The 26,852-nt window shown below is 40.1% G+C and overlaps 1 protein-coding gene across 4 annotated transcripts in view; it reads left to right on the top strand.

Annotated features, from left to right (window-relative positions):
• The window catches only part of vps50 (VPS50 EARP/GARPII complex subunit), an 81,951-nt gene that overhangs the window by 8,365 nt on the left and 46,734 nt on the right, over positions 1 to 26,852 (top strand). For all 4 annotated transcript variants that reach the window (XM_061664483.1, XM_061664481.1, XM_061664482.1 and 1 more), the window contains exons 5-12: positions 4,022 to 4,075; positions 10,513 to 10,583; positions 11,674 to 11,791; positions 13,525 to 13,560; positions 15,527 to 15,609; positions 21,861 to 21,903; positions 23,878 to 23,976; positions 26,183 to 26,323. In XM_061664483.1, coding sequence (XP_061520467.1) covers positions 4,022 to 4,075; positions 10,513 to 10,583; positions 11,674 to 11,791; positions 13,525 to 13,560; positions 15,527 to 15,609; positions 21,861 to 21,903; positions 23,878 to 23,976; positions 26,183 to 26,323 — 645 coding nt within the window. The remainder of the gene's footprint in view (positions 1 to 4,021; positions 4,076 to 10,512; positions 10,584 to 11,673; positions 11,792 to 13,524; positions 13,561 to 15,526; positions 15,610 to 21,860; positions 21,904 to 23,877; positions 23,977 to 26,182; positions 26,324 to 26,852) is intronic.

The following is a 26,852-nucleotide window of genomic DNA, read 5'->3' as shown; positions in this document are numbered from 1 at the left end:
CCAAGCAGCCGATAAATTGAGAGAACCCCAGACTTTATGTGGCCTGTGGCATGGTGAGAGGTATGTGTTTGTAAAGACTCGGAGTGCATACTGTAGCTTTCCCCCTAATATGTCACACTTAGCTTCTAGGCACCTCATGGGAATAGCCGTGGCAACTGTTCCAGTGACCAGTCACGCCAAAACACTGCAGCTGTATTGTTCAGTAGCACCTCCAACAGTTAGCCAGCTCAATAAACAGATAGAAAGTTAATCTACGGGCTGTGTTCAAACCTTAAGTCAAAGAAATGGCTTTTGAGTAATCTTTTACTGTAGTTTTCATCCTACCCTGAACAGATGGGCTTTGATATGCATGCAGATTTTTTTTCATCCCCAATATGAGAGTGCGTGTGCGACATGCTAATAATGCACAACCCTGAAGAGTTGATGAATGCGTTTTGAACATTTTATCAGTGAACAAGTCATTGAATGACTACTTTAGAGCGGCCAGATAAGGAATATCGTTTTTGTGTGGTGATGTCATGAACGTGAACAATATGTGATATGATTCATATTGCCACCGCTGATATCCTAATGCCAAGAATGAAAAGACCATCTCGACTGTTGGGTGGTTTATGTGTACATAACCTGACTCTCCGCTCAGACACATCATTACTTCAGAGACGTGTAGTCGGTGTGTGAAATGAAGCTTATCCCTGTGCAGAAGCAATGATTGTGCTTTAATGCGCTCAGCACGGGGTTGTCCTGTGACTGGCTTTCCTCTCGTCAGAACTGGGATGCAATTATTTCAGCTTGGTAATGAGATGACAGATGCATAACCTTTATTTGCTCCTTTACCTGAATCCTATTTGCCGTGGTCGAATTGGACATTTTGTGTCATTTTCGGAGAGAACATCTGCCTTGTCTCTCTGCCACTGCATCTGAGCTTAATTGGCATCTTTGACTCGCTCCCGGCAGAGTTTCATCTCCTAGCTAATTGCCTTTGCGCACTGTGAGACCTCAGATACTGCCCAAACTGGCGTAATCGAAAGATGCACTTTGACTTGCCCTACAGAAGTGGGAGCTGAGCTATTACCAGAGGAGGCCATGTTAATAACATGGTGGAAAAGCTGATGTTCTCCTCATGTTGCTGAAACGTTAGTGAGACTTTTGGTATCTTTGCCTGAACCCCATTTGGTTTCTAAAATTCTCCTTGGGAAGGGACTACAAATTTAGTATGTGCGTGCATGTATGCTTGTGTGTGTGGTGCTGTGAGGGGCAGCGAAGTGCCTAAACACCAAATGTACGATTTAAGGGAGCATACAACTCATTATATAAAAACTGTGAACCACTGAATCAGTAAATCACTGCTTCAAAATGGATGCAGCTTATGCACTCACTGGCCACAACTGAGTACACTTTTAAATTGAAATGAGATGCAATACAGGAGCTGTACAGAAATGTCATTCTGTTAACATACATTTATGGAAAAGATTATTAGACCACACTTGTTTCTTCAATTTCTTTCTCATTTTAATGCCTGTTACCACTTAAGGTATATTACTTGAAGAATACAATCAACCACACAAAAATACAGCTGATTCCATAATACTTTGGCCTATTTAACATGCTTGAGCTTAATTGTATTCCCAGTGATTTTGGTTACTATCAAGGAAACCATTGAAAATGACTCGCGAAATCAGCTCTTAAATTAAACTCCTCTAAGCTATTTTTGTTGTTATCTTTGTATTTGTCCAAACAAATGTATACAATTACAAATGAAGAAGAAACTGACGAAACAAGGGTGGTGTAATAATTTTTTCCATGATTGTATATTTGAATGAATAATAAAACAATACATTGTGTCACAGGCAGAATGTTTTATACATCTCTTCCTATTGTCCAGATTGTTTTGACCAATGAGTGTTTTGCGTTACAAGTGATGTCTGTTCTCTAGCTGTGCTTCAAACCTTTTAATGAACACGACTGAACCTCAAGTGATTTTTTTTTTTTAGCTGCTTCATACTTTTTACTGCCCTAATTAGTGCCTGCTAATTTAGCTGTAATTGACCATACAGCTTAGTAAGGGCTTGCAAATGTACTACTTTTCTGGCAAATCAATGACAAGCCAAACATGTACCAGGTGCGTTAGAAAGTTTCCAGGACTGGTGTAAAACCCAAACTACAAACTAAAGTTTTGCTCTTCAATGGAACCAAGACAATCTAAAAGCACGTCTACAAAGGGATCCTGCAGTGTTTGCTTTGTTCAGTCCACGTGAAAAGATGGAAGTTGGCAGGACAATTTGTATCAAGTTACCGGTACCAAGATCCAAAATAGCGGCCGCTAAATTGCGCGTTCGTTCTAACAGATTAAGTGCGCTTGGCGGTGGGCGTGTTGTGGGTGATTTACTAAGATTGTGATTTTCTTTTTAAACTAATATCCCTAATAGTGAGCACCTGATTGCGTGTTTAATCACTCTAACAGATTGCGCGTGCTGTTGGGAACAGGTGTAAAAGTGGTGGCGACCAATGTATTTAAAACAAGGTTTTGTGCTTTGGGGAGCTCTGATGGTTTTCAACATGGGAAATTTGGCAGAGCACTACAAGTGCAAAATGAAGTTTGAAGTAATGTAATTGGAAGTGGAAGTGGAAGAGGCAAACAAGTTACAGAAAATATATGAATCGCTTTTTGGGGAAACCAACAATGGCATAAAAGCAATGTTTATTTTTATTTTTAATTTTTTATTGAAGACGCCCTGTGTGCGTGGTGATTCGGCTGTAGAAATATGTGCCCATGCTGCGTAACATTGCATTTGAAACTTGGGCTAGCACACCTGGAAAATGGCTCGGGGAGAATCCAGCACCAATTTTCATGACCCAGATGCACGCAAATGCAAATTTGGAAGGTGTTTTGTTATAGGTGATATGGTATGACTCCTTCTTGTGTCTGTCTCCAAGTCAACTCTTATACTGTACTATTCAGAACCTGCTTGCTTGTTTGCGCCTGCCTTTCAGACACACTATTTAAGGAGACAAAATCGGCCAGCACAATTCATTTCAGGTTTGCTAAATCACCTTGTACGTTATAAATTAATCAATTTGCGTGTACGCTTCCTGTAATGCACAAAATTAAATGTGTGGCAATTTAGCGCATTTGGCTGATGCAGTCCTTGGTATACCTGCACTTTCCATATGTTTGCCTGTGCAATCAGGTTTTTGCCCGTTTTTGTATGTGCAAACCTAGTAAATAAGGCCCTCAGTGTTTTGTGGGAAAGTCAATTGTATTGCCCATAGTGTCCATGTTGACCTTTTTTTGGAGGGGATTGCTTAGACCATTAACATTTTGGATTGCACATTATTCTGTCTCCTCCATTTCCTTGTCCAGTCCCTCAGTTTGTCTGTCTATTTGTTCTCCCCAACCATTGTGTTCATACACAAAATAATCCCATGCGTACAGTCAGTCGTACAAATGCACAAGTAACAACCCGTCAATGTATGGACTGAGTAACAAATGATTAGATCCATAATCCTCAAGCTGTTGAGCACAAGAAATGAGACTTAGTGAAGGGTCATTTGGATGTGTGGATTTTCAAAAGAGTTTAGGTTTACAGTAAGAGGAATACTCTAACTTAGCACAGCACATCATGTTTTAATGATGTGGCTAGTATGACCTAGTGGGAGTTGTGTCACTTCTATGCTCCCTACATAATATTATGAGTCTGCGCCTTCACAATTAACATTTTCCCCCCTTCTCCTAGCTAGTGATGAGCAAGCTTCAGTTGTGGGTGTGGGCTTTCACACTGATAGAATGACCATCTTTAATATCACTTTATGCCACAGGCAAGGCAAAAGCATTCTTAAATTAATTGCAGTGTCACTCATTTGCATGAGTCAAATTCATAGATACTATTCAGATTGAAATGTTAAAAGAATTTCTTATTCCAGCTGCACTCTTGATTTTGAGATAACACCCAAGCTGTTTTTGTTGGGTGGCATTTGGGAAAAGTTTCTCTGTTTTAACACAGCGTTTCTCTCTCTGTAGTAGGTCTCTAAAAAAGTTGCTGATCTCATTCTGGAGAAACAGCCTGCTTACGTCAAGGTAAAATAAAACATGAACAGCTTCTTTTTGATGATCCCTAACTGTTTCATGTCTAAAAGTCACTAAAAATCATTCTTCATCATTCCTGCACGTGTTTTTAATTTCTGAATTGGCCATTAAATGTGTCATTGTTATCCTGTGTTAGGATTTCAGTTAATGTCCTCCTGGTTGACCTTGTGCAAGTACATCAGTTGGGAGTAGTTATAGAACCCAGCACCCACATGCAAAATGAGACTAATTACTAATCATGGTAATAGCCTCACAGAGAACCTAGACTCTGCTTCATCATGGGAAGGCGTGACGGTGGAGTTCGAGGTCTTCGAAGTATTCTCCCCACTGACTCACAACGTCCCGAGTCGAGGTCAGCAGTGCCCCATCCCCACTATACACAGTGTTGATGGTACACTGCTTCCCCCACCCGAGACGCTGGATGTGGACCAGAATTTCCTCGAAGCCATCCGGAAGTCTTCCTCTGTGGCCTCACTCCTCCCATACCAGAGTTTTTGCTTCAGCGACCACCAAAGCTGCATTCCGCTTGGCCAGCCAGTAACCCATCAGCTGCCTCAGGAGTCCCACAGGCCAAAAATGGCCCGATAGGACTCCTCCTTCAGCTTGACGGCATCCCTCACCGTTGGTGTCCACCAACGGGTTCGGGGATTGCCGCCATGACAGGCACCGACCATCTTACGGCCACAGCTCCGGTCGACTGCTTCAGCAATGGAGGCGCGGAACATGGTCCACCCGGACTCGATGTCCCCCACCTCCCCTGGAACATGAACAAAGTTCTGTCGGAGGTGAGAGTTGAAACTCCTTCTGACAGGGGATTCTGACAGACGTTCCCAGCAGACCGGCATCTTTCCCCACCATCGGAGCCAACTCACCACCCGGTGGTGATCAGTTGACAGCTCCGCCCCTCTCTTCACCCGAGTGTCCATGACATGTGGCCGCAAGTCCGATGAGACGACCACAAAGTCGATTATTGATCTGCCACCTAGGGTGTCCTGGAGCCAAGTGCACGTGTGGACACCCTTATGGTGTTCGTTATGGATAATCCGTGATGAGCACAGAAGTCCAATATCAGAACACCGCTCGGGTTCTGATCGGGGGGGCCGTTCCTCCCAATTACGCCCTTCCAGGTCTCACTAACATTGCCCAAAAGAGCATTGAAGTCCCCCAGCAGAACGATGGCGTCCCCAGCGGGAGCGCTCTCCAGCACCCCCTTCAAGGCCTCCAAAAAGGGTGGATACTCTTACTGGTCGATCTATGTTCCTACCCTCACCTATGGTCACGAGCTGTGGGTCGTGACCGAAAGAACAAGATCCCGGATACAAGCGGCTGAAATTAGTTTCCGCCGCAGGGCTCTCCTTTAGAGAGAGGGTGAGAAGCTCGGTCATCCGGGAGGATCTCAGAGTAGAGCCGCTGCTCCTCTGCATCGAGACTAGCCAGATGAGGTGGCTGGGGCATCTGATTCGGATGCCTCCCGGACACCTCCCCGGTTAGGTGTTCCGAGCACGTCTCACCGGGAGGAGACCCCGGGGACGACCCAGGACACGCTGGAGAGACTGCGTCTCTCGGCTGGCCTGGGAACGCCTCTGGTTCCCCTCGGAAGAGCTGGAGGAAGTGGCTGGGGAGAGTGAAGTCTGGGCCTCCCTGCTAAAGCTACTGCCCCCGCAACCCGACCTTGGATAAGCGGTAGAAAATGGATGGATGGATGGTGGATGGATACTAATAATAAATGTAGCAATCTTGGACAGGTTTAACATCGCTATATTTCCTGGGTGCATGTGTTTTAGTATTTGCCATTTGTGGTGCCATCACACTTGCTTCAAAGTACGTATAGCTGCATGTTTTTTGTGTTCTTTATTTCTTGAAGGAGATGTAATAAATTGGGGTAATCACTAATCTTGATGTTTTGGTTGCTGGAAATATATGACAGATTGTGTAAATGCCCTCAGATGACTGCTGTTGTCAAGCCATCTGAAGGTCAGTCTGTGTATAGTAAACTGGTCATTATTTCTGTGACCCTCCTGGTGACTGCCGCGTCCAAATGACAGCGTAACTTATTAGCCAGGGCATTTGCCCCCACCCATCTCAGCCCACATACACAAGTTGGTTTCCAAAATGCCCTCTGGAGTTCAGAGAGCATGCACTTTCCATATCCTCTGCATTCATGTCATAATGAGTCAAAAGAGATTTAATTTTTTATGATTTAGTATGAGGATGATTTCCTTTCATTGAGGGGCCCTGACAAAAAAAATAAAAAGGCCAGCTCCCGTCTACATTTTTGTCCTTGCTCTGTATCTGTGTTCATAGCACTGTATAATTTCTGCTTTCACCTTCTCGACCTTTTGGAGTTCTTCATATCTGCTCAATATGATAATTTCTGCGATGTAAACAAATGCATATTGCTGCGAAACAGGCTACCCCGGCCACGATTCTTCCTCTCTCTCCAGTGCTTGCGTGCCGTGAATTGCCCGTCAGTGGAAATGTAATTTGTGCAGACATATAAAACCCTTGCTTGGAGCTTAAAATGACGGTCTGGTAAGCATCTAATGTGATTCATTGCAATGGAGGGAATAGTCTTCTGCAGGAGCTTGCGTCTGATCACTGTTGACACCCGCTAGCCACACATGGCCTCCTCTTGCACTCAGGAAGGATGGAAGGGTACATGAAGGCCAGAGCCATTGTCATTGATTTGCTTCCAGCGTTTAACTTTCAGGGTGTATTTTTAAGGTATCTGCAGATAGTTGGCTGTCTTTTATTTGCTTGCCCCTGCACTCCTATGTGTGTCATTTAAAAACGGAGAAGATTGACAACTACAAAGGCTACACTAGAAGATGCAAACGTCTCATTAGCAAGAATAGGGAAGGGCAGGGTGGAATTTGCCAAAAGAACAGAGCTTAAAAAATTCTGGGACAAAGTTTCCTGGACTGATGAAAATAAGGCTGCTAATTGGAGAAAGAAAGGATCGGCTCATGATATTAAATATACAAGCTCATCTGTGAAACAAACCGGGAGTAATGTCACAGGTTGGCCTTGCATGGTTTCTTTTGGAACTTTTGCTGCAGAAAATAATTTATTTTCCTCATAAAAATAAATGGAAATTACCGCAATGTACCAGGGGCGAGACTTTCGTCATCCTAAAACTGTTCAATTCTTTTCATGGAATGGTTAAAGTATATTAGTCTAGCATATTTAATGTATGTGTATAAGTGAAAAACAATAGAAATGACTGTTCATAATAGTGACACTTAAAAACAATAACAAATGTAGCATTCCTTATCTTTCATGAGTGCCGCTTTGTTACTTTTGGGTTATTTCTATTACCATTGTCACTGGTACCGTTCATAGATTATACAAGCAAAAAAAAAAAAGGCACACACAAATTCTTTTTTTTTTTTCCCCCATTTTGCAGCATCTTTCTTCAGGTTCTGGATATGTATTCAACGTTTGAACAATGTTTTCCTTGGTCGAATTCTGAGTCAGTCAACGAGTTTCGAGGATGCACTGTAACCGGTCCCTTTCAAGTGAGTTTAGAATTGGCTGTTGGTATTCCAAGATGTAACGAATTTCTATGGAAGAGCCTTAACTAGGTCGCTAAACACAATCAGAAAGAAATGGGCTGGGGCAGGGACTCTATTATTTTTCCCACTGGAAACACATTCATTACAGTTAGCCGTGTGCGTTTCTTTATGCTCCCCAGTTGCGGCATTTGAAAAGGTTTGTTCAACCTTGGTGGTCAGACCTGCCAGTTACAATTGAGGTCTCAACGGTGTTTCACGAAAAAGATTATAAACTGACAGGAGTTAGATCTGTCAGGAAATAGATGCCTAATAACAGCTAACCGTGATTTTATGTGGATAATACGAAATGTCAACTCCAGGGATCTGTGCACTTTGTATCATAAATGACATTCATCTTTGTTTCATTACATTTCCTTGACAATGAACCAGACTTGAGGCATGGCCCAAACAGCGGTATCATTATAATGTGTAGCTATAGCTAGTAAAAGGATCATGTGCATTGTCACTGTGTTTGGGGGGGGGGGGGGTCAGAGTGAAGACCTCTGATGCATATATGAATACTAAGGCATGGAGAGAGAAAAACTAATCTCTAGTAAGACTAAACATCTTTTTGCTTGACCTTTATTTGCCATTGTTGCTTTTCCAGTGCTTGTTTGTGGACATAGTAGGATTTGGTTTGCCCTGTTAATAGTGCTGGCTCACCTTTCCTCTGTTTTCAATAGCCATTTGGACAGTTTGGTATTCAATTTCATGTTGCTTAGTGTCTTGATTAATATACTGAGCTTTAGTCCATGAACAGAATCCTCACATATAATAGTTCCACTTGCTACAGGATGAAATTGAGAGATGGGATCTTCGTTTGATCTGATTGTCTGGAAAATTATAGTTGGTCAATAGTGTTAGAGTTGGAGGAGCTAATGGAGTCTTTAACAGGCCACTCAGAGATCTTCATGACGAAAGAACACTTTAATAGGCTGGCAGGCTTTTTTAAGATGTGGTACTGGGATGATGGTGGATCTTTTGAAGGTGCTGTGAGTAAGATCATTGATCTTTTTCTGGTGGTAGTAATCTCTCGCCACCTCATTACAATTCACAGGGCTACTATTCAACTGGATTATCGATGCATCTCAATGCATCTTGAATCAATCCATTTTATTAAAAAGAAGTGAATAGAAAAAATATAAGTATTAATGTATTTAAAAGTGTAGATGTATAAATCAGAACCTAGTCACAATGGCCAACAAAGGTTTCTCAGTTTTATAAAAAGCCAAAACTGTTATTGGAGTTTTGTGTATTCAAAATATAGACAAAATACATCATGAAGTTAGGAACAAAGAATTAGGTTCTGTCAAGGTTGCATCCAACACATTAATAACAAAGGGATTGCACACTCTGTCTCTGTGTCTCTGTGTTTGCGACGTGTCCTCACTGATGTGAGGGCTTCCTCAGAGCCACAGCACAACCAAAACTTGAGATGAATGGACATATTTTCTTATTTAGCTGGTTTGAGTGGCATGTGGTTTTTCGTTGTGCTAGCGAGATGCATTAAAAGGAGGAGTTGTGTGCCAACACACAAGCGAATGATTACACGACATGTCAATCATATATTTTTTAATTCGCCCGCAGTCCATGTCAGTGAAAGGTATTCACCCGCCTGGCTTGTGATATTAGTGAAGTGGTTGCTATTACGTCGTTAAGGACTTTTTTGTAATGATATGCCCCTTTATGAATGTAATGCAAATTATTTTGCGGCGACCCCACATTGGCTATTAAGCTAATCCATTGTTTGGTACAAAATCAGCGGAGGCTGACATGCTACTACTCTCCTCTTAGAAATATTGTGACCTGACTGTTTGTTGTCCGCATGTGCTAGAACGCGTATGGTGTACGTATGTCATGTACTTGTCTCTTGTAATACTGTCAATGTTGGGACATTCTATTATTGTATCGTGTAATAGAAAAATAGAAAAAAAGCAGTCTTTACAATGTGTGTGCCGTATTGATTGTCCACTACACTTCCACAGGCCACTGCTCTTCCGTACTTCAGAGTTTTACTTTTTTCATTCCGCCACCATTGCATTATATAATGGTGTATCCATCTATTTTCTGTACCGCTTCACATTCACATCTACGGGCAATTTAGAATCTTCATTTAACCTAACATGTTTTCGGAATGTGGGAGGAAACCGAAGTACCTGGAGAAAACCCACGCAGGAACTGGGAGAACATGCAAACTCCACGCAGGCGAGGGTCCTTAAGAACTGTGAGGCAGACGTGCTAACCAGTCGATGACCGTGCCTATATAATAATCATTTAGATTCCCTGAATCATTTCAAAACTGTTTACAACTGCATTGGAATCGTTTGAAGAATTTATTATTTCTCCCATCCCATTTTATTCTAAAATGGTTTTCAACAGACTTACTGTATATCTGGCTGACGCAAAATATTGGAACATGTTAGAATACATAACTAAAGCGCAATTTGTTCCTAGATAGTCTTTTTTAAACTTTAGCTGTGTTTGTTCTCTCTCGAGGTCTTTGTACTAGCGGCATGATAAATCAAAGCTAAAAAATAAAGTGGTCATTGAGCCTCACTATACTGTATGTTTGAAAATTATCTGAAGAAAGGATGTGCTGTAATTATTTACATTTCTTTGTTTTTGCTCTCCTGAGCTATAGTTTGTTTATTCTAAAGGTGTCAAATGTCTAATTTCATAACGCGCTCACAGCAAGAAGCATCTCAACCTAATGTGTGTTTACATTGCAGTTGATGTGTATGCAGTTCAGAGTTGAAAAAAGTTGATGCAATTTTATTTGATAAATGGCTGCAATCACAGAACACAATCTTTGGCTCAGGCTCCTTAACATTTAAGAGAAATTTAACTGTGAAGTGCTTTGGTTTATGTTCACAGGAACTGGAAAGAGTGACGGCGTTGCAAGCCAACCTGCAGCTGGCTGCTGTCATTTGCACAAACGCAAGAAGGTAATGGTGTACTTTGTATGCTTGATAGCATTTAATCTTCATGTTCTTGATGCTTTTAATGCACTCTTGCTTGCTTCTTTATCACGTGAGATTGATTCCTGAAGCTTAAGATAAAATAAGATAATCATTTATTGACCACAAGTTAAAGCAGTACAGCAGCACACAGCAGATTATTGAATGAATGAATGAATAAATAAATAAAATCGAAAACAAAATAACAAAAACAATGCTTTTTTTTATCCTGGGTGGAATGATGAACAGTCCTTCGAGCCGAATACTATGTTCTTGTAAGGGGGGAAAATGCTAATTACACAGTTTGTTTAGTACAAAAGAAAATGGCTTTTGATAGTTAACTTGTACAACCACACAATCAACCTTGCAATCAAAGATCTTTGGCTTTGAGATATAACGTGTTGTTCAGGGCCAAAATTCTGTCTAATATGTAAATATAGCCAACCTATTTCTTTCTTTTCACAACGAGTATATCACACAGCTTCCGTATCTAAATATAGAGTTGGTACATTTTAAACCTTTGAGAACTTGGATTTAGTCTATACCTGCTCTGTTATTGCTATTGTACGCTTCAAAAATGGATATTACTCTTGCTGGATTTGCAATAGTACAGCAATGAAGTCATACAGCTGTATGTTTGTTTTATTTTTATTTTTTGTTTTCCAAAGTCCTATTCTAGCACTGTGTTGCTAAGATAACCATGCTTCGTTTAGTAATCATCACCCAATTCCTACCGCTAGAACACACATTCACCCAGAAAGAAGTGGCGATGTACATGCACATTAATTATAAAATTCATGATTTATATTACTTTCTTTGCCACATTTAAATTTTTTTGTTATACCTCCGTCTGACAAATAGAACTAGTCAGTAAATGTCGTCAAAAGGCAGGTGATTGGGCAGCTTGCAGTCTAATCATTGTTTCACTGAATTCATTAGGCTTGCTCGCACTCAAGAATGTCATGAAAGCAACTAACAAAGCAGTACCATGAGCAGAGCATATTAAAGCCAAATGCTTGAATGAAAAATATTAATCTGAGCACCACTCTCACCTTTATTTGTGATTTGCTCTTCCTAGGCAACTGAGTGTGTCAAAGGAGGGATTCACAGAAGCAAGCTTGGGCTTATTAGCCAATCAGAGAAGGCGGCAGCTCTTAACAGGCCTGCTCAAGTCTCTTAGGACCATCAAGACACTGGTAAAGTATTTCACGAGGATAATTCTGCCTTTAACCTCATCTATATCTTGTAAGGTTTATTTTAACCGACACTGAATCTGGAGTGTCCTTGAAGTACATTCTCAATCTTTCCAATCTGCAATATCCAAACTATTCTCTGCAATCTGTCTTTTTACTTTCTTTGGAAAAAATGATTAGAGTGTTCTACTGTTCAAAGATGTCTGGCCCTGTCTAAAAGGTAATGGCCCCCTAAACCTAATAACTGGTTGGGCTCATCCTCAGCAGCAACAACTGAAATCAAGCATTTTGTATAACTGGTAATGAGTCTTTCATATCGCTGTAGAGATATTTTGGCCCACTCTTCCTTGCAGAATTGTTTGAATTCGAGCATGAATGGCCTTTTTAAGGTCATGCCACAGCATTTCAATTGGATTCAAGTCCGAACTTTGACTAGGCCACTCCGAAGCCTTCATTTTCTTTTTCTTAAGCCATTCAGAAATTGACTTCCTGATGTGTTTTGGATTGTTAGCCTGCTGCAGAACCCAAATGGGCTTTAGCTTGAGGTTACAAACTGATGGCTGAACATTCTCCTACAGGATGTTTTGTTAAAGAGCCGAAGTCATGGTTTCATCAATCACAGCAAGTTGTCCAGGTCCTGAAGGAGGAGAGCAAACCAAGACCATCAGACTACCACCACCATGTTTGACTGTTCTTATGATGTTCTTTTTCTGAAATGCTGTGCTACATTTACACCAGATGTAACGAGACACGCACCTTCTAAAAAGTTCAACTTTCATCTTGTCAGTCCATATAATATTCTCCCAAATGTTTTGGGAATCATTCAAAGTTTTTTTTAAAATTGCTTTAATTTTTTTATTTTTTCCAAAAGTAAGATGAGCCTTTGTTCTTTTTGGTAAACAGTGGTTTTCACCTTGGAACTTTCCCATGGATCCCATTTTTGCTCAGTCTCTTCGTTATTGTTGTGTCATGAACACTGACCTTAACTGAGACAAGGGAGGCCTGCAGTTCTTTAGAAGTTGTCCTGAATTCCTTTGTGGCCTCCTGGATGAGTCATTGTTGTTCTTGGGGTAATTTCTGTAGGCCAGCCACTCCTGGGAAGGTTCACCACTCTTACATGTTTTTTCCATATGAGGACAATGGCTCTCCCTAAGATTTGCTGGAATCCTGAAGCTTTAAATGCCTTTTGGAACCCTTTCGAGACTGACAGATGTCAATTACTCTCAACTGTTTTGGAATTTCTTTGGATCGTTTCATTTCATTGCAGCTTTTTTAGATCTTTTGCCCGACTTGATTTCCACAATTAATTCATGATTTAACGAGGGAGTAATTACTTTTTCACACAGGGCCAGGTAACTTTGAGTAGTTTTTTTCCTTAATAAATGAAATCACCATTTACAAATCGCATATTAAGGTCACATGGGTTATATTTGTGTATTACATTTGTTTGATGATCTTAAGCGTTAAAGAGGGGAAACAATGCAAAAGTATAATAATTTGAGAAGGGGGCCAATACTCACGGAACAGTATGATCTATGTTAAATCTAGATTGTTTTGTGAGTCATTTATTGTTGAAAGATGGTTATATATTTGACTTATTTCTTTTCTTTGTTTTAGTTTTTGCACTGCTATGGTCGCTTTTCACATGATAATCATTGAAACAACTTTCATAACAAATAATGGTATGCAATTGTACAGTCTTAAAGTGTTGCTCTTGTCATTCTTCCCTATCACAGCAAAGAACAGATGTACGGCTCAGTGAAATGCTCGAGGTATTGTAAAGCCCCCTACGCACATTGACACACATGCTGATGACTGACTTGAAAGGTGAAATATCATTATAGAGTCTGCATTGAAAGCTGAACTCACATAAGCGTTTGACCCTCTTACAGATGCTTCTCTTTTTCAACCCCAATTCCAATGAAGTTGTGTTAAACATAAATAAAAATAGAATACAATGATTTTCAAATCACGTTCAACCTATATTTAATTGAATACACTCCAAAGACAAGATATTTAATGTTCAAACTGATCAACGTTATTGTTTTTAGCAAATAATCATTAACTTAGAATTTTATAGCTGTAACACGTTCCAAAAAAGCTGGTGGCAAACAAGACTGAGAAAGTTGAGGAATGCTCATCAAACACCTGTTTGGAACATCACACAGGTGAACAGGCTAATTGGGAACAGGTGGGTGCCATGATTGGGTATAAAAGGAGCTTCCCTGAATTGCTCAGTCATTCATAAGCAAAGATGGGACGAGGTTCATCTCTTTGTGAACAAGTGTGTGAGAAAATAGTCGAACAGTTTTAAGGACAATGTTCTTCAACGTACAATTGGAAGGAATTTAGGGATTTCATCATCTACGGTCCATAATATCATCAAAAGGTTCAGAGAATCTGGAGAAATCACTGCATGTAAGCGACAAGGCCGAAAACCAACATTGAATGCCCGTGACCTTCGATCCATCAAGCGGCACTGCATCAAAAAACAACATAAATGTGTAAAGGATATCACCACATGGGTTCAGAAACACTTTCAATGTCAAACCAACGTCAGTAAATGCAGTTCGGCGCTACATCCGTAAGTGCAACAACTCCACCAAAGCCATTTATCAACAACACCCAGAAACGCCGCCGGCTTCTGTGGGCCCGAGCTCATCTAAGATGGACTGATGCAAAGTGGAAAAGTGTTCTGTTGTCCGACGAGTCCCCATTTCAAATTGTTTTTGGAAACTGTGGACATCGTGTCCTCCGGGCCAAAGAGGAAAAGAACCACACGGACTGTTATGGACGCAAAGTTCAAAAGCCAGCATCTTGTGATGGTATGGGGATGTGTTGGTGCCAATGGCATGGATAACTTAAACATCTGTGAAGGCACCCTTAATGCTGAAAGGTACATGGAGAAACATATGCTGCCATCCAAGCAACGCCTTTTTCATGGCCGCCCCTGCTTATTTCAGCAGGACGATGCCAAACCACATTTTGCACGTGTTACAACAGCGTTGCTTCGTAGTAAGAGAGTGCGGCTACTAGACTGGCCTGCCTGCAGTCCTGACCTGTCTCTCATTGAAAATGTGTGGCTCATTATGAAGCGTAAAATACGACAACGGAGACCCCGGACTGTTGAACAGCTGAAGCTGTACATCAAGCAAGAATGGGAAAGAATTCCACCTACAAAGCTTCAACAATTAGTGTCCTCAGTTCCCAAACATTTATTGAATGTTGTTAAAAGAAAAGGTTGCAGCCATAAAATTCAAAGTTAATGATTATTTGCTAAAAACAATAAAGTATATCAGTTTGAACATTAAATATCTTGTCTTTGGAGCGTATTCAATTAAATATAGGTTGAACATGATTTGCAAATCATTGTGTTCTGTTTTTATTTGTTTAATACAATGCCACAACTTCAATGGAATTGGGGTTGTATGACGATCTGCTGGAGCAAACAAAATCAATATGCTTGACACTGAATTTAATGCCTTGTTATCTGAAGACTATCTAACAACCATGTTAAAGAACATAGTGTATCAAACCATGACTGAGAGAATAAAGCTATAGATTGTTTTAAACATATCTTTTTTTAATGTGATAAAATAAAACTTATTTAGATAATGTACAGTATATATTTGTACAAGTACTTTATAGCAACTGTAAGGTGCTAAAATGTGTTTCATTTTGAACCTGATAAGAGCTTATGAATTCTGTTTAAATACTGATTTTACTTTTTTTCTCCAGGAGGAAGACTATCCAGGTGCTATCCAGCTATGTCTGGAATGTCAGAAGGCCGCCAGCACATTCAAACACTATAGCTGCATAAGGTATGGTACTTAATAGGACGTTGTTGTACTGCAATCTGAAATGGGAAGTTGTAAAATTGAAATTATTCCTGCCCAAATATACCTTTATACTGTAGATTGCTTCAAAAATGTATTTTAAAAATTTCTCTTCATTGCCCCTCAGTGGTGGAATTAAATCTATTCTAACAATTCTGAATGAAAAATCCCCTACTAGCCGTTATTTATTATTAATGTACCGTTAATATTTTCTACCATGGCAATGCATTTTTTTGCAGCCTTCTGTCAATAGTGTCCGTAGTATTTATTTTTATTCAAATGATTATTCAAAACACCCAGGATTTGGTTTAAATTCAGCTGCTAATGAAGACATTTATTTCATGTCTTATATTGTGAAGGCTAATTCCTGGTCCATCCTGCTCATCAGGTGACGTGTTTTTAAATATCCTTCCAGCTAAGCTCCGCATCACCTGTGTTTGAACTGGTGATGCCAAAAATTCTGTCATACACAAAGCAAATGTCCTTTTATGTTATAACACTGAATGCACGGTGCTGTTTTTTCCCCAATTGAATTCACATTAAGGGGTGAACTTCTGCCTTCAAATTAAAACACACCAATTGCAAAACTGAAACAAGAAACATTTGACTCCCACTAACAACAATGAGCAGTTAGGCAAAGTGGTGGGGAAAACATTTGTGATGCCGAACACTCTGTTTGTAACAATTGGGCTGAAGTGACAGGATGACTGATGATCAGTAAGCACACATTATTCACTGGAAATTGCAATGCTGAACACTCCACATTTACTCCTCCCCCTTACATCTGCTCTTTATTTGCTGAGATATCACTTGTCTTCAATGTGACATTAATTGTCATTATTGGCATTGAATGCATATGAGAAGGCTAGTAGAATGACAAAGAGGTGACTGCATACAGAATATTCCGGTACACTCTTTGCCACCAATTATGTTTCCTAGGCTTTGCATGACTTCGGATTTTTTGTTGACACTAATGTGATTAATGCTGCATTGATCGCGACTTGTCTCTGATTGTCATTGACATTTCTGTGCAGCACTATGATTAAAAAAATAATAATAATCACAGGAGGAGCTATTGCTTTGCAATAATCTATATTCACCAACAATAGACAGTTTATACACTGAATTTACTCAAAAGATTTCCAGCCAGAGACACTCCTCTTGCTCAGTGTTGTTGACAGCCAGGTAACGTTTGCAAAACTTGGCCAAATGGGAAACCTGTCCCTGTTCTGGGCACACCACAGCAGGGGGTTCTTCATAGTGGGAATGTGCGGTGATTTCAAATAATCCCGGACCTCTTTGCGTGCAGTGCAACAGTTCCCCACTCTCCTTCCAATTTGATAGTTGCAGGCTGAAAAATTGTTGAAAATCCTGCTTGAGCCTGGCATTTCCCCCCCACTTCCCTGGTTCTCCCTCACTTTCCAGAGCTGCGCATTCAGAAAATAGAGACCAATTTGAACCAATTGTGAAACACAGTGGACACATCTGTTTCCGTAAGCAGTTCTGCCTCCTCAAGCCAAAACCATGTGATTAGCAACTGGTCGACATCACACTCTAAACGTCATCGTGGAGTTGTAACGGCAACAAGTCGACTAGTCTGTACAATCCCGAACACATCTTAATTTAAGGTAACTTTCAATGAGGGTGATCGGGAACAAAGGAATAGACAAATCCACCCTCATGTTTTCTTCTCAATATCTTTCAACATATACATTGGTGACACTTACAAACGACCATTAGCATGCATGTTTTACTCAAGCTCTTTGGCCCCGACAACGTCGCCCACTCAAAGCAACTTGTTGCCGGTCGGATACACTTTGATTTCACCTTGTAGCGACAGTTTGCCATGCGCCACTGAATGCCCTACATGGGGATTTTGTTTCACGGCTGCGCACCCTTGTGCGCGTCCCTTGCCTTTTAAAAGTCAATATTGTTAGTTGAAGAACACTGTTCCACAGTCCTGTGCTCTGTCTCGATGCAGTTTCATCAAGTGGCTCACAGCGGCGGCTATAGGGCAGGTTGAGAGCTCCCTGAAGTCAACAGTGTAATTATACACTGTGAACCCTATTGCGTGAGGCACAGTTTTGCCTCCCGCTTAAATTCACTTTTGTGAGCTCTCACAATGGAAATGAAATGAGGGATCTTAAATGCTAGATGTCATTTAATATAAGGTTTGTTGGATTGAGTTTACATTACAGTGAACCCCCACTATTTGCAGGGGATAGGGATGAACCCCTGCTGCAAAAATGTTTCATATGTACGTTAATTGCCTATAGATGCCACAAGATGGCTGTAAAGGGCTGCTTTTGTCTAAATAAAGCTCCTCAATGCACTTCAGCACCAAGATACCACCAGATGGCGCTTTGTCCTAAGCACAAAAACAGCGACTACATGAGTTTTCAGCAAATAAACAAAGGCTAGTATGCAGGGCTTTACTGTGTTTTGTTTCTGAATGCAAATGATTTATTCTGTCTTATAACATAACAATTTATAACAACTTTTTACCTCCAAGTGAAAGAATATGAGATCAGCAAGATTATGCAGCTACTGCAACACATTTCCATGAAAGTGTGTGGACAAGCAGCACATAGCAAGTGCAGAGCAAAAACATTTTTGGGGCACAATGAAAATATGGGCCATTGGGTGTTGGTTCGCACTCTTCCACAAAGTGGGGATAGATTTACATGTATGCCCTTTTGTCCCTGTGCCCCAGTTGGTACAGTTCTGTGTAGACTCAACCTCAAAGTCAGCCGTGACTCAATGCAATGTACATGTAGCGTTTTTACATACAGTACATTTCTACTCCTTTAGTTCCAATCAAATACAACCCCAATTCCAATGAAGTTGGGACGTTGTGTTAAACATAAATAAAAACAGAATACAATGATTTGCAAATCATGTTCAACCTATATTTAATTGAATACATTACGAAGACAATATATTTAATGTTCAAACTGATAAACTTTGTTTTTAGCAAATAATCATTAACTTAGAATTTTATGGCTGCAACACGTTCCAATAAAGCTGGGACAGGGTCATGTTTACCACTGTGTTACATCACCTTTTCTTTTAACAACATTCAATAAACGTTTGGGAACTGAGGACAAAAATTGTTGAAGCTTTGTAGGTGGATTTTTTTCCCATTCTTGCTTGATGTACTGCTTCAGCTGTTCAACAGTCCGTGGGCTCTGTTGTCGTATTTTACCCTTCATAATGCCCCACAGATTTTCAATGGGAGACAGGTCTGGACTGCAGCCAGGCCAGTCTAGCACCCGCACTCTTTTACTACGAAGCCGCGCTGATGTAACACGTGCAAAATGTGGTTTGGCACTGTCTTGCTGAAATAAGCAGGGGCGTCCATGAAAAAGACATTGCTTGGATGGCAGCATATGTTTCTCCAAAACCTGTGTGTACCTTTGAGCATTAATGATGCCTTCACAGATGTATAAGTTACCCATGCCACTAGCACTAACACAGCCCATACCATCACAGATGCTGGCTTTTGAACTTTGCATCCATAACAGTCCGGATGGTTTAATCAGTTAAATATCTGTCTTTGTCGCGTATTCAAATAAATATAGGTTGAAAATGATTTCCAAATCATTGTATTCTGTTTTTATGTTTAACACAACGTCCCAACTTCATTGGAATTGGGGTTGTAGAATCAATCAGTAGAATCTCCAGTATTTTACAATGTTAAATAAATAACAAAAATAAATACTCCAGTTTGCCACTGCTAATGACGTCCAGAGTATTGAGGCAGGTAGTTTGTTTATAATCTGTTTGGAGCACAGGGTGGTGTCTGGTGCAAGAGGTGAAAAGTAGAAGAAGCGCTTCAAGACTGTCACATTGATTAGTGCCTAACAGTTTTACTTAACACCTTTTTGTTGCCAAGAACTGAAGGTATTAGTTATTCAGGGCCACATCATCTTTTTATTCCTCCCTTTGGAGTGTTTTTGTTGGTTTCTTAGAGTTCAATGTACTTGAAAAAGCGAAAGAAATGCTTGCTCCATTTTATTGGAGTCCTTTCTTATTTCAATAGTGTTTTAACCCATTCAGATTTTCTGGTCTGTCTGAAACCTTTCCACAGACATTGGTGTGCAAAACAAACATGAATAAACAAACAGACAAAACATTTCAGTCCTGCAGCTGTTAAAGGGAAGTTTGTAGTTTTAAAACTGCTAGCAAGATTTAAATGTAGGCTCACTTCACAGTGAGTTGAGGTCCAGTCACTCTGCTTCTACTTGCTAAACTTATGCCCAGTTGTTAGCAAACGAGGGATGAGCAATTTATTTTCCAGAGGAGGATATTGCAAAAATAATTCCTGCAAAGCTCCTAAAGCCCATGTTTACAGGTCAGTGTGAGGCTGTGGTGGTATGCGGGTGACCGGCTATGTTTGCGCTTGTACGTGCGCGGCAAATGATTGACACCTCGTCAGTCCTTTCTTCTGTCTCTGATAGGTTGTTCTTCCTCAGGTGTAGTGGTTTCTTTAAAAAAATAAAAAGCAAACTTCCCCTTTTTACTGCTTTTCCATTTTCCCTTCATGCTGTTGTTCACTTATCAAAGCCACTTTGTTGCCTCTAAGCCTGCTGTGTAACATTGGCTTTCATGACTGCAGCAAAAAACAAAAAACAAACAAGCATTCTCACAGAATCTGAGCTTCCGGCCTGACCCTTGAAGGCACGGATAGCCTATTTATCCAGTCAGCGTTTTACTGTGGAGGTACCAGCCTCAAGGGCGCTTGGGTACCTATTGTCACTTCTAATTGAAAATGAGGTGTTTAAAAAAAACCTCTCAGATTCCTTCATAACGACATTTCAATCCTCGAGTTCCCGGCAGGGAACAGGTTGTTAATTAGGTTTTCCTCATCATTTGTTATTTATGCATTCTGTCTGATCACGGAAGGGTACCAGTATGTAAGGAGGTATCTGATTCTACACTCAAATGAACAAATACTGGTCAACATGTTTCGATATAGTGAGCACACAGGGAAGATAACCACATATTCTTACATACATACATATTCTTCTGTTCAGTTTATGTTTGCTCTTGCTCACGCTAGCACACGACAGTGTGGGTGTGTATTAAAAATGAATAAAGATGAGCAGGGCATTTATCCAGTTGGCCTCTGCTCCACTCTCATTTGGACTGCCTGCTGTTAACCGTTCTCCCGGGTGTTAGTTGTGGACACTCAGATGTACTACTTCAGTAGTCAGGGGTGGTTATTGATCAGCTCACCCATCTGTACTTGAACCAAGCTTCCCTGCATTGTTGTGTGTTGTGTAACAACTCGTTAACATTGACCGCAATGTCTGGAATTTGGCACCACAGCCAATGTCTCATTGTGCTTTGTGTTGGACTCACTGCTGATTATTTGAGGTTAATGTGTGTCCTTGTATTGTCTCCTGCTCTGACAGTTGGCAACTGAACAAGTTTCAAACTGTTTTTGCCCTTTCAAGGTTTTATGGTGAACCAAGTTTTGGAATCCCTACTCATTTATGAATCTGCTATACAAGCAACCTCTGGGAACCCAATCTCTCGTTTCAGCTTCTCTACTCATTTTTCCCCATTCTCCTTCCGCACCAAGCAAAGATGCTTAATTAGCAATTTTATTAAGGACAATTTCTCCCTTTGGGCTACTTGCTGTCTCACAGGTCCCCATGCAACACAAGAACAGGCTGACCCGAAAAAGACCCCAAACAAAGCAGGGACAGAGCAGGGAGACGATGGAACAAAGGATGATTACGGATGGGTGCTGCGCAGGGATAGCCCAAGGGAATTGAATGGGGTTCATGGGATGGGCAAAACAAGATGTGAATTCGGTTGCTGCTTCTCTGCATTTGAGTTAAAAGCATTTCCTGAAATGAGATAACATCTTAAGTTGCTTCAAGGTTGTGTGGGTGCTTTATGTTTGTCATAATGTGGTACACTCACGGTACACTTTATGAGTGCTATCAACTCTTGAAATCAAAGTACATTAATTTTGCTCTGTTATAAAACATTTACTGAATTCCATCACTTTTTTCAGCCCTTTATTTCCCCATTACAGTTGTCATAAATTACATTGAAGGTTTTTTGTTGTTGTGGTACCGGTTCCATAACTTGGTGAATACACTCTTGAGTCTAGTAGCCTACTGAAAATACTGTATAAATGTGATAAATGATGACTGAGAAGTTTTTTTTGAAGTTTGTTGTAAAGAAACTTAAATACAATATTCAGCTGTTTCTCTCCACAGTGAATTGAATTCCAAACTGCAAGACACTCTGGAGCAAATAGAGGTACTCTCTCTCTCTCTCTCTCTCTCTCTCTCTCTCTCTCTCTCTCTCTCTCTCTCTCTCTCTCTCTGTCAGCCGTCAGCCTCTCTCACTCTCTGCCTTATCTGTAATTGAGTTATTGAGAACCCATATCCATCAAAATACTTTCAATGTTATATAGTGTTGGGCTTGGTGCTTTAATTTTGCGAAAAAATATTCATTCAAACAGAGGTTTGACTGTTAAGTTCTGGCTCTGTCCAAATATTGACAGGCTGAAAAGTCATTATTATGGGTGCAAAATTATCTAAATCATATCCGTTTCATCTAGAGCTCTGTTGCAATATTACGGTGTGATAAAAGGTATGCAAAGCAATTTTCTCTGCACCACCACCTCTGTGCTTGAAAAGATTAATTACTTTGGTTTTGTCTGTAAACAAGAAAAAGGCACGGATGTGCGCACACAAATATTGCAAAGCCATTGGTGTTTACCTGTTAACTTTGGTAACAAGCAAAAGAAAATCCTCTAAATTCATTTTACTAATCACTTTGTACAAAGAACAATTCCCCATATCAAGTAGATGAGGGTTTTGTGTACCATGTTTGCAACCGTGATGCAAAACACACATGCCTGGAGGAGTGGTGCCTTGATATGTGAGTTTAATTCGTGTTGTGACCACGCTCGAAACTCAAAAAACTTCTTAAATCATCTTTCCCCATTAAACTGAATGCAAATTCCATCAATCTCTTGCAGCCCGCCAAAACTATTGTTTGTTTGTGTTTTTAATTTAAAAAAAATAGAATTCTTAACGTTGTACTTTATATAAAAATTGTATAAAACATAATTAAGTAGACTGTAAACAAATAAGCAGTTTGTGCATCATGACTTATTGCTGCAGTCCAATTCATTGTGCTGCTCCTTCTGGTGTCCCCGCCTTGGCCAGCGAGAGGCAGTATAATACAGTCATGCAGACAGAAATGAAGAACAGCACCACTTCATCTTATACGAACGACTGTTAGTGACTCAGTAAGGAGCTGTAATATTAGTCATTTGTCATAGAGGATAAAGAATACATGCCTGTGTGTCTTGTTATATTATCTGTCTACATGTGTTGCTCCATTGTTTGTGTTTGTCCCTTGCTTAACACATTCACTACAATTGATGGCTTTAGAAGTCAAATATCCATGTTAGCTGGGAGGGCTGGCAGTGAATCATCGACTATCGATGCTAACTGTTAACGTATAAATGCCGTTTTGCGTTGTTTGTTAGCATTAGGCTAAGCGGACTTTCTTAAGGCAGAGCTTTAAATACACAATGTGTAATTCTCTTTTTATGTTTAGTTTGACAGTAAACTTCAACTCGGAGTGGCATTAAATAGCTTGAAGCCTATCTTGATGAATTGTTCACAATTTGCCAAACTGCTGCTTATTGTGAAGTGAGTTGAACCGAGTTCACGGCCACCATACAGGGCTCGTATCTCGTTTGTGCTCGCAAGTCAAAGCAGAAAATTGTCTGAATGATGGCTCGTATCTCGAAAAACTCAAGCTGGTCGTATCTTAAGACACCACTATAATGTATACAGTGGAGTGCACATGTGGATTAAATATATAATTTGGTCTTTTGAGTCTTCCATTTAACAAATGCACACATTTAATTAGATTTTTTGCTAGTGTGGTGGAAAAACACTTGTAGCTTTATTGTTGTCTTTATATACAACTTTAAAACACATATTGAGAGGAACATTTGAGCTCACCACCCTGCTATCAAAGATTGATTCAGTTTGTCAAGGTCATAACACATCCTTGTACTTCCTGTCTTACAACCCCCTTTCTTACATCTTTGTCAAAAACATCCACTCTCATCCACATTCAATTACCGTATCCCCTGCTTTGTGTATGAGCCATGCTTCTGCACATTTCTATTTAAATCCCTGGTCTTAATGTTGAGAATCCTCCTTTTTCTCTCCCCACCTTTTGTCATCCATCTATTTCTGCCTCCAGGAGCAGCTTGACGTTGCCCTGTCAAAGACTTGCAAACACTTTGATGTTGCACACTATACCAAAGTCCAGCTGGCCTACACACTCCTTGGGAAGACACAGGTGAGCTGTTGGTCTCCTATTCAAGGTCATTGAAATGGTCCAACTCAAAGGAATGTGTGTTTGTTGCCTTAATCATTGTTTCTTTATCAAGCCTTTTGCCAACATTTACTCTTTTTATTGGATCATTTGAATCAAGGGTGAATGTCATGCACATAATTTAGGAAACAAATGACAAGCACAAGGTTGTCCTAATGTGTAGTTTGGCAGTAGGTTGTAATCATCCAATATAGCTGTACCATTGTTCCTATCTTCCAAATAAATATTTACTTGCATACACAATGTAATGCATACAGCTCTCAGAGGTCTCGTGAATTGGTTTAATTAATTGTATCAATATTTAATCAAATGTACTGGTAGAAATTCCTCTTCTGCAGAATAAAATGCAGAGAAATTACCCAAGCCCACTTTAATTGGTGAGACATATTTATGCTGTGAACTTGATTTGAGAAGGGCATTTTAGAAGTTGGAAATATTTACATAGAAACACAAACAACTGAAACAGAGTCTATGTAAACCTAATTAGTTTTACGTTTTACAGTATGTCTGACAACAATTTGACATCCAGGGTGTCGATGCTGGAGCACGTGTATTTTGGATGCTGGATCATACGTGTTTTCACATGCCAGTATAAACTAAAATGTAACAAATCAGAGCACATTTGGAGTCTGTATAGTATAGTCTCTTGGGTCTCACTACCTAGCTCTGATGCACCTCACGGTGAGTAAGTTAGTTTCATATTCTTTTGAAAGAGACATTGTTTTTGCTAGCGATCAATAACAAAATTTTGTTGGTTTGAGGTCATGTTTTTTTTTTTAAAGCCGTGATTGTGTAATTTTTTAGGTTTCTGCTCACCACCAGGGCTTATGCAGTTTTAGGACTGACTGACCTGCCTCATCATTTTAACAAGATTGACAAATAATCCCTAAATATATACTGAGATTTGGATCTGTTCAAAAGCTTAAGCAAACCCTTAACTACTACTTTTAGAAGCTCAAGCCCAATATGTAGCTGTTAACAAACGTAAGCAACAAGGTCAAACTGGACTATTGCACCTGTCAGAGTCTGCTCAAAACTCCACTGCTAGTGAATGGGAACAGCCCCAAGCCCATTCAGTTTAATATAATACATAAATGTTTCAGAACGGGTAATGAACTCTTACCTGTAATGTAGTTATATTAAAAAAAAAAAAAAAAAACTAGGCAACCTAATTTTAAAGCCCTAAATGTGTAAGTGGAAGACTATTTTCAGCTGTGTTCAGTTGTTAGGCTTATTAAGTATTTACAACTGTATACTGGAAAGAGAGGAAAAATACTGCAGAGCCCATGTTCATCTTAATGAAGGAACATGTCAAATAGAGCAAGCAACAGTGTAGCTCACTGATGACGTTTTAATAGATTTTGGACAGCAATGCATCTTTTTGTCTTGGGTAAAAAACTATTAAGCGTTGACTGAAATGCCAATGCTTGTTAAATGAATACTCAACACGGAGCTGCCACGGAGCTTCACTGACATTTTCACTAGCCAATATGTATAAATGTTATTCATCTCCAAGGATAACAACGTATAATACATAGAAAATCTATTTTCATTAGTTTATTCAGTCATTTAAGTATAGCCCCTGTCCTCAACTTCTACGGGCATATCTATGGCCTTGCAGTTGTAAATTTTAAAAGTGCCGTCTTAGGAGGTGTATTTATAGTTGGAGAAATTTGTGACATTTTGAAGATGTGGTTAACACATCTGCCTCGAATTCAAAGGTTCTGGGTTTCAGTCTTTGCTCAGACCTTTGTTTTTTCTGTGGGTGTCCGGTTTCCTCCTACATTCCAAAAACATGCATATTTGGATAAGTGATGAAAAATTGATTGACAGATGCTTGCAACAAGAATCAGCGCACAGTGACCTAACTCTACCTTCCAGGTCTTCCAGGCCTGATGTCAGAAAATTTAAACAAAATACTGACATTTTTCATTGAACCCACAAGTAGGAATTGTTAAAAGCCCCATCATACAACAAATTTTATTTACTTCCCCGAATACATCTTCAAATCCTTCCAAAGACCAAGCGTACTGTGTATGTCGACTGCCAGTGATTGCAATGCTGTGTGCAAGCTGCTGTGAGCTGTTTTCTTCACAGATCCACACGGGCAAATAAAAATGACATCTTGATATAATCATTTTCATAACTGTGTGTTTGGATTTCTTTGCAGACTGCTATGGACCAGTTGCACATGCACTTCACCCAGGCCATCCACAACACTGTGTTCCAAGTTGTGCTGGGATACGTCGAGCTCTGTGCAGGCAATGCTGATACCAAGTTTCAGAAAATGCAATATAAGGATCTCTGTACGGTAAGAGACTGTCCACAAACACTGTGTGTGTGTGTGTGTGTGTGTGTGTGTGTGTGTGTGTGTGTGTGTGTGTGTGCGCGCGCACGCGCACGTGTGTAAGGAAAATGTTTACATACAAGATCTGTATGCTCTTTTTTTTTTTTTATTTGAATTTTTTCTTACATCTTACTTTCTTTGTAAATAGTGGATGTGTAATGAGTTACACAACGTCAATTATTCTGCTGAAATCGGAGCACATCCTATTGACTGCAAATCTAATTCATAAAGATTGAAGTGAAACAGAGGAGGACAACTTAAAGAATATGATTTAGAAACGGGGTAGTGTGGCTCGAGTGCTACGCTGGTGGTCTCTCAACCCAAAGGTTGCTCGTTCGGTATGCATTTCACCTGTGACCAAGTCGAATTAGTCTTGCTCATGATAAATATAATCACTTTTAGTGTACACACTGGCCCCTTACTGTCCTTGTTCTTGTTGTTTTTATGTGTCTGAGCTTGTATCATCTTGATTCCACTTTGAAATAAATCCCAT

This window comes from Phycodurus eques, chromosome 20 (genome assembly GCF_024500275.1).
Source record: "Phycodurus eques isolate BA_2022a chromosome 20, UOR_Pequ_1.1, whole genome shotgun sequence".
Lineage (NCBI taxonomy): Eukaryota > Metazoa > Chordata > Actinopteri > Syngnathiformes > Syngnathidae > Phycodurus > Phycodurus eques.
This window is presented reverse-complemented; position numbering and strand designations above follow the sequence as displayed.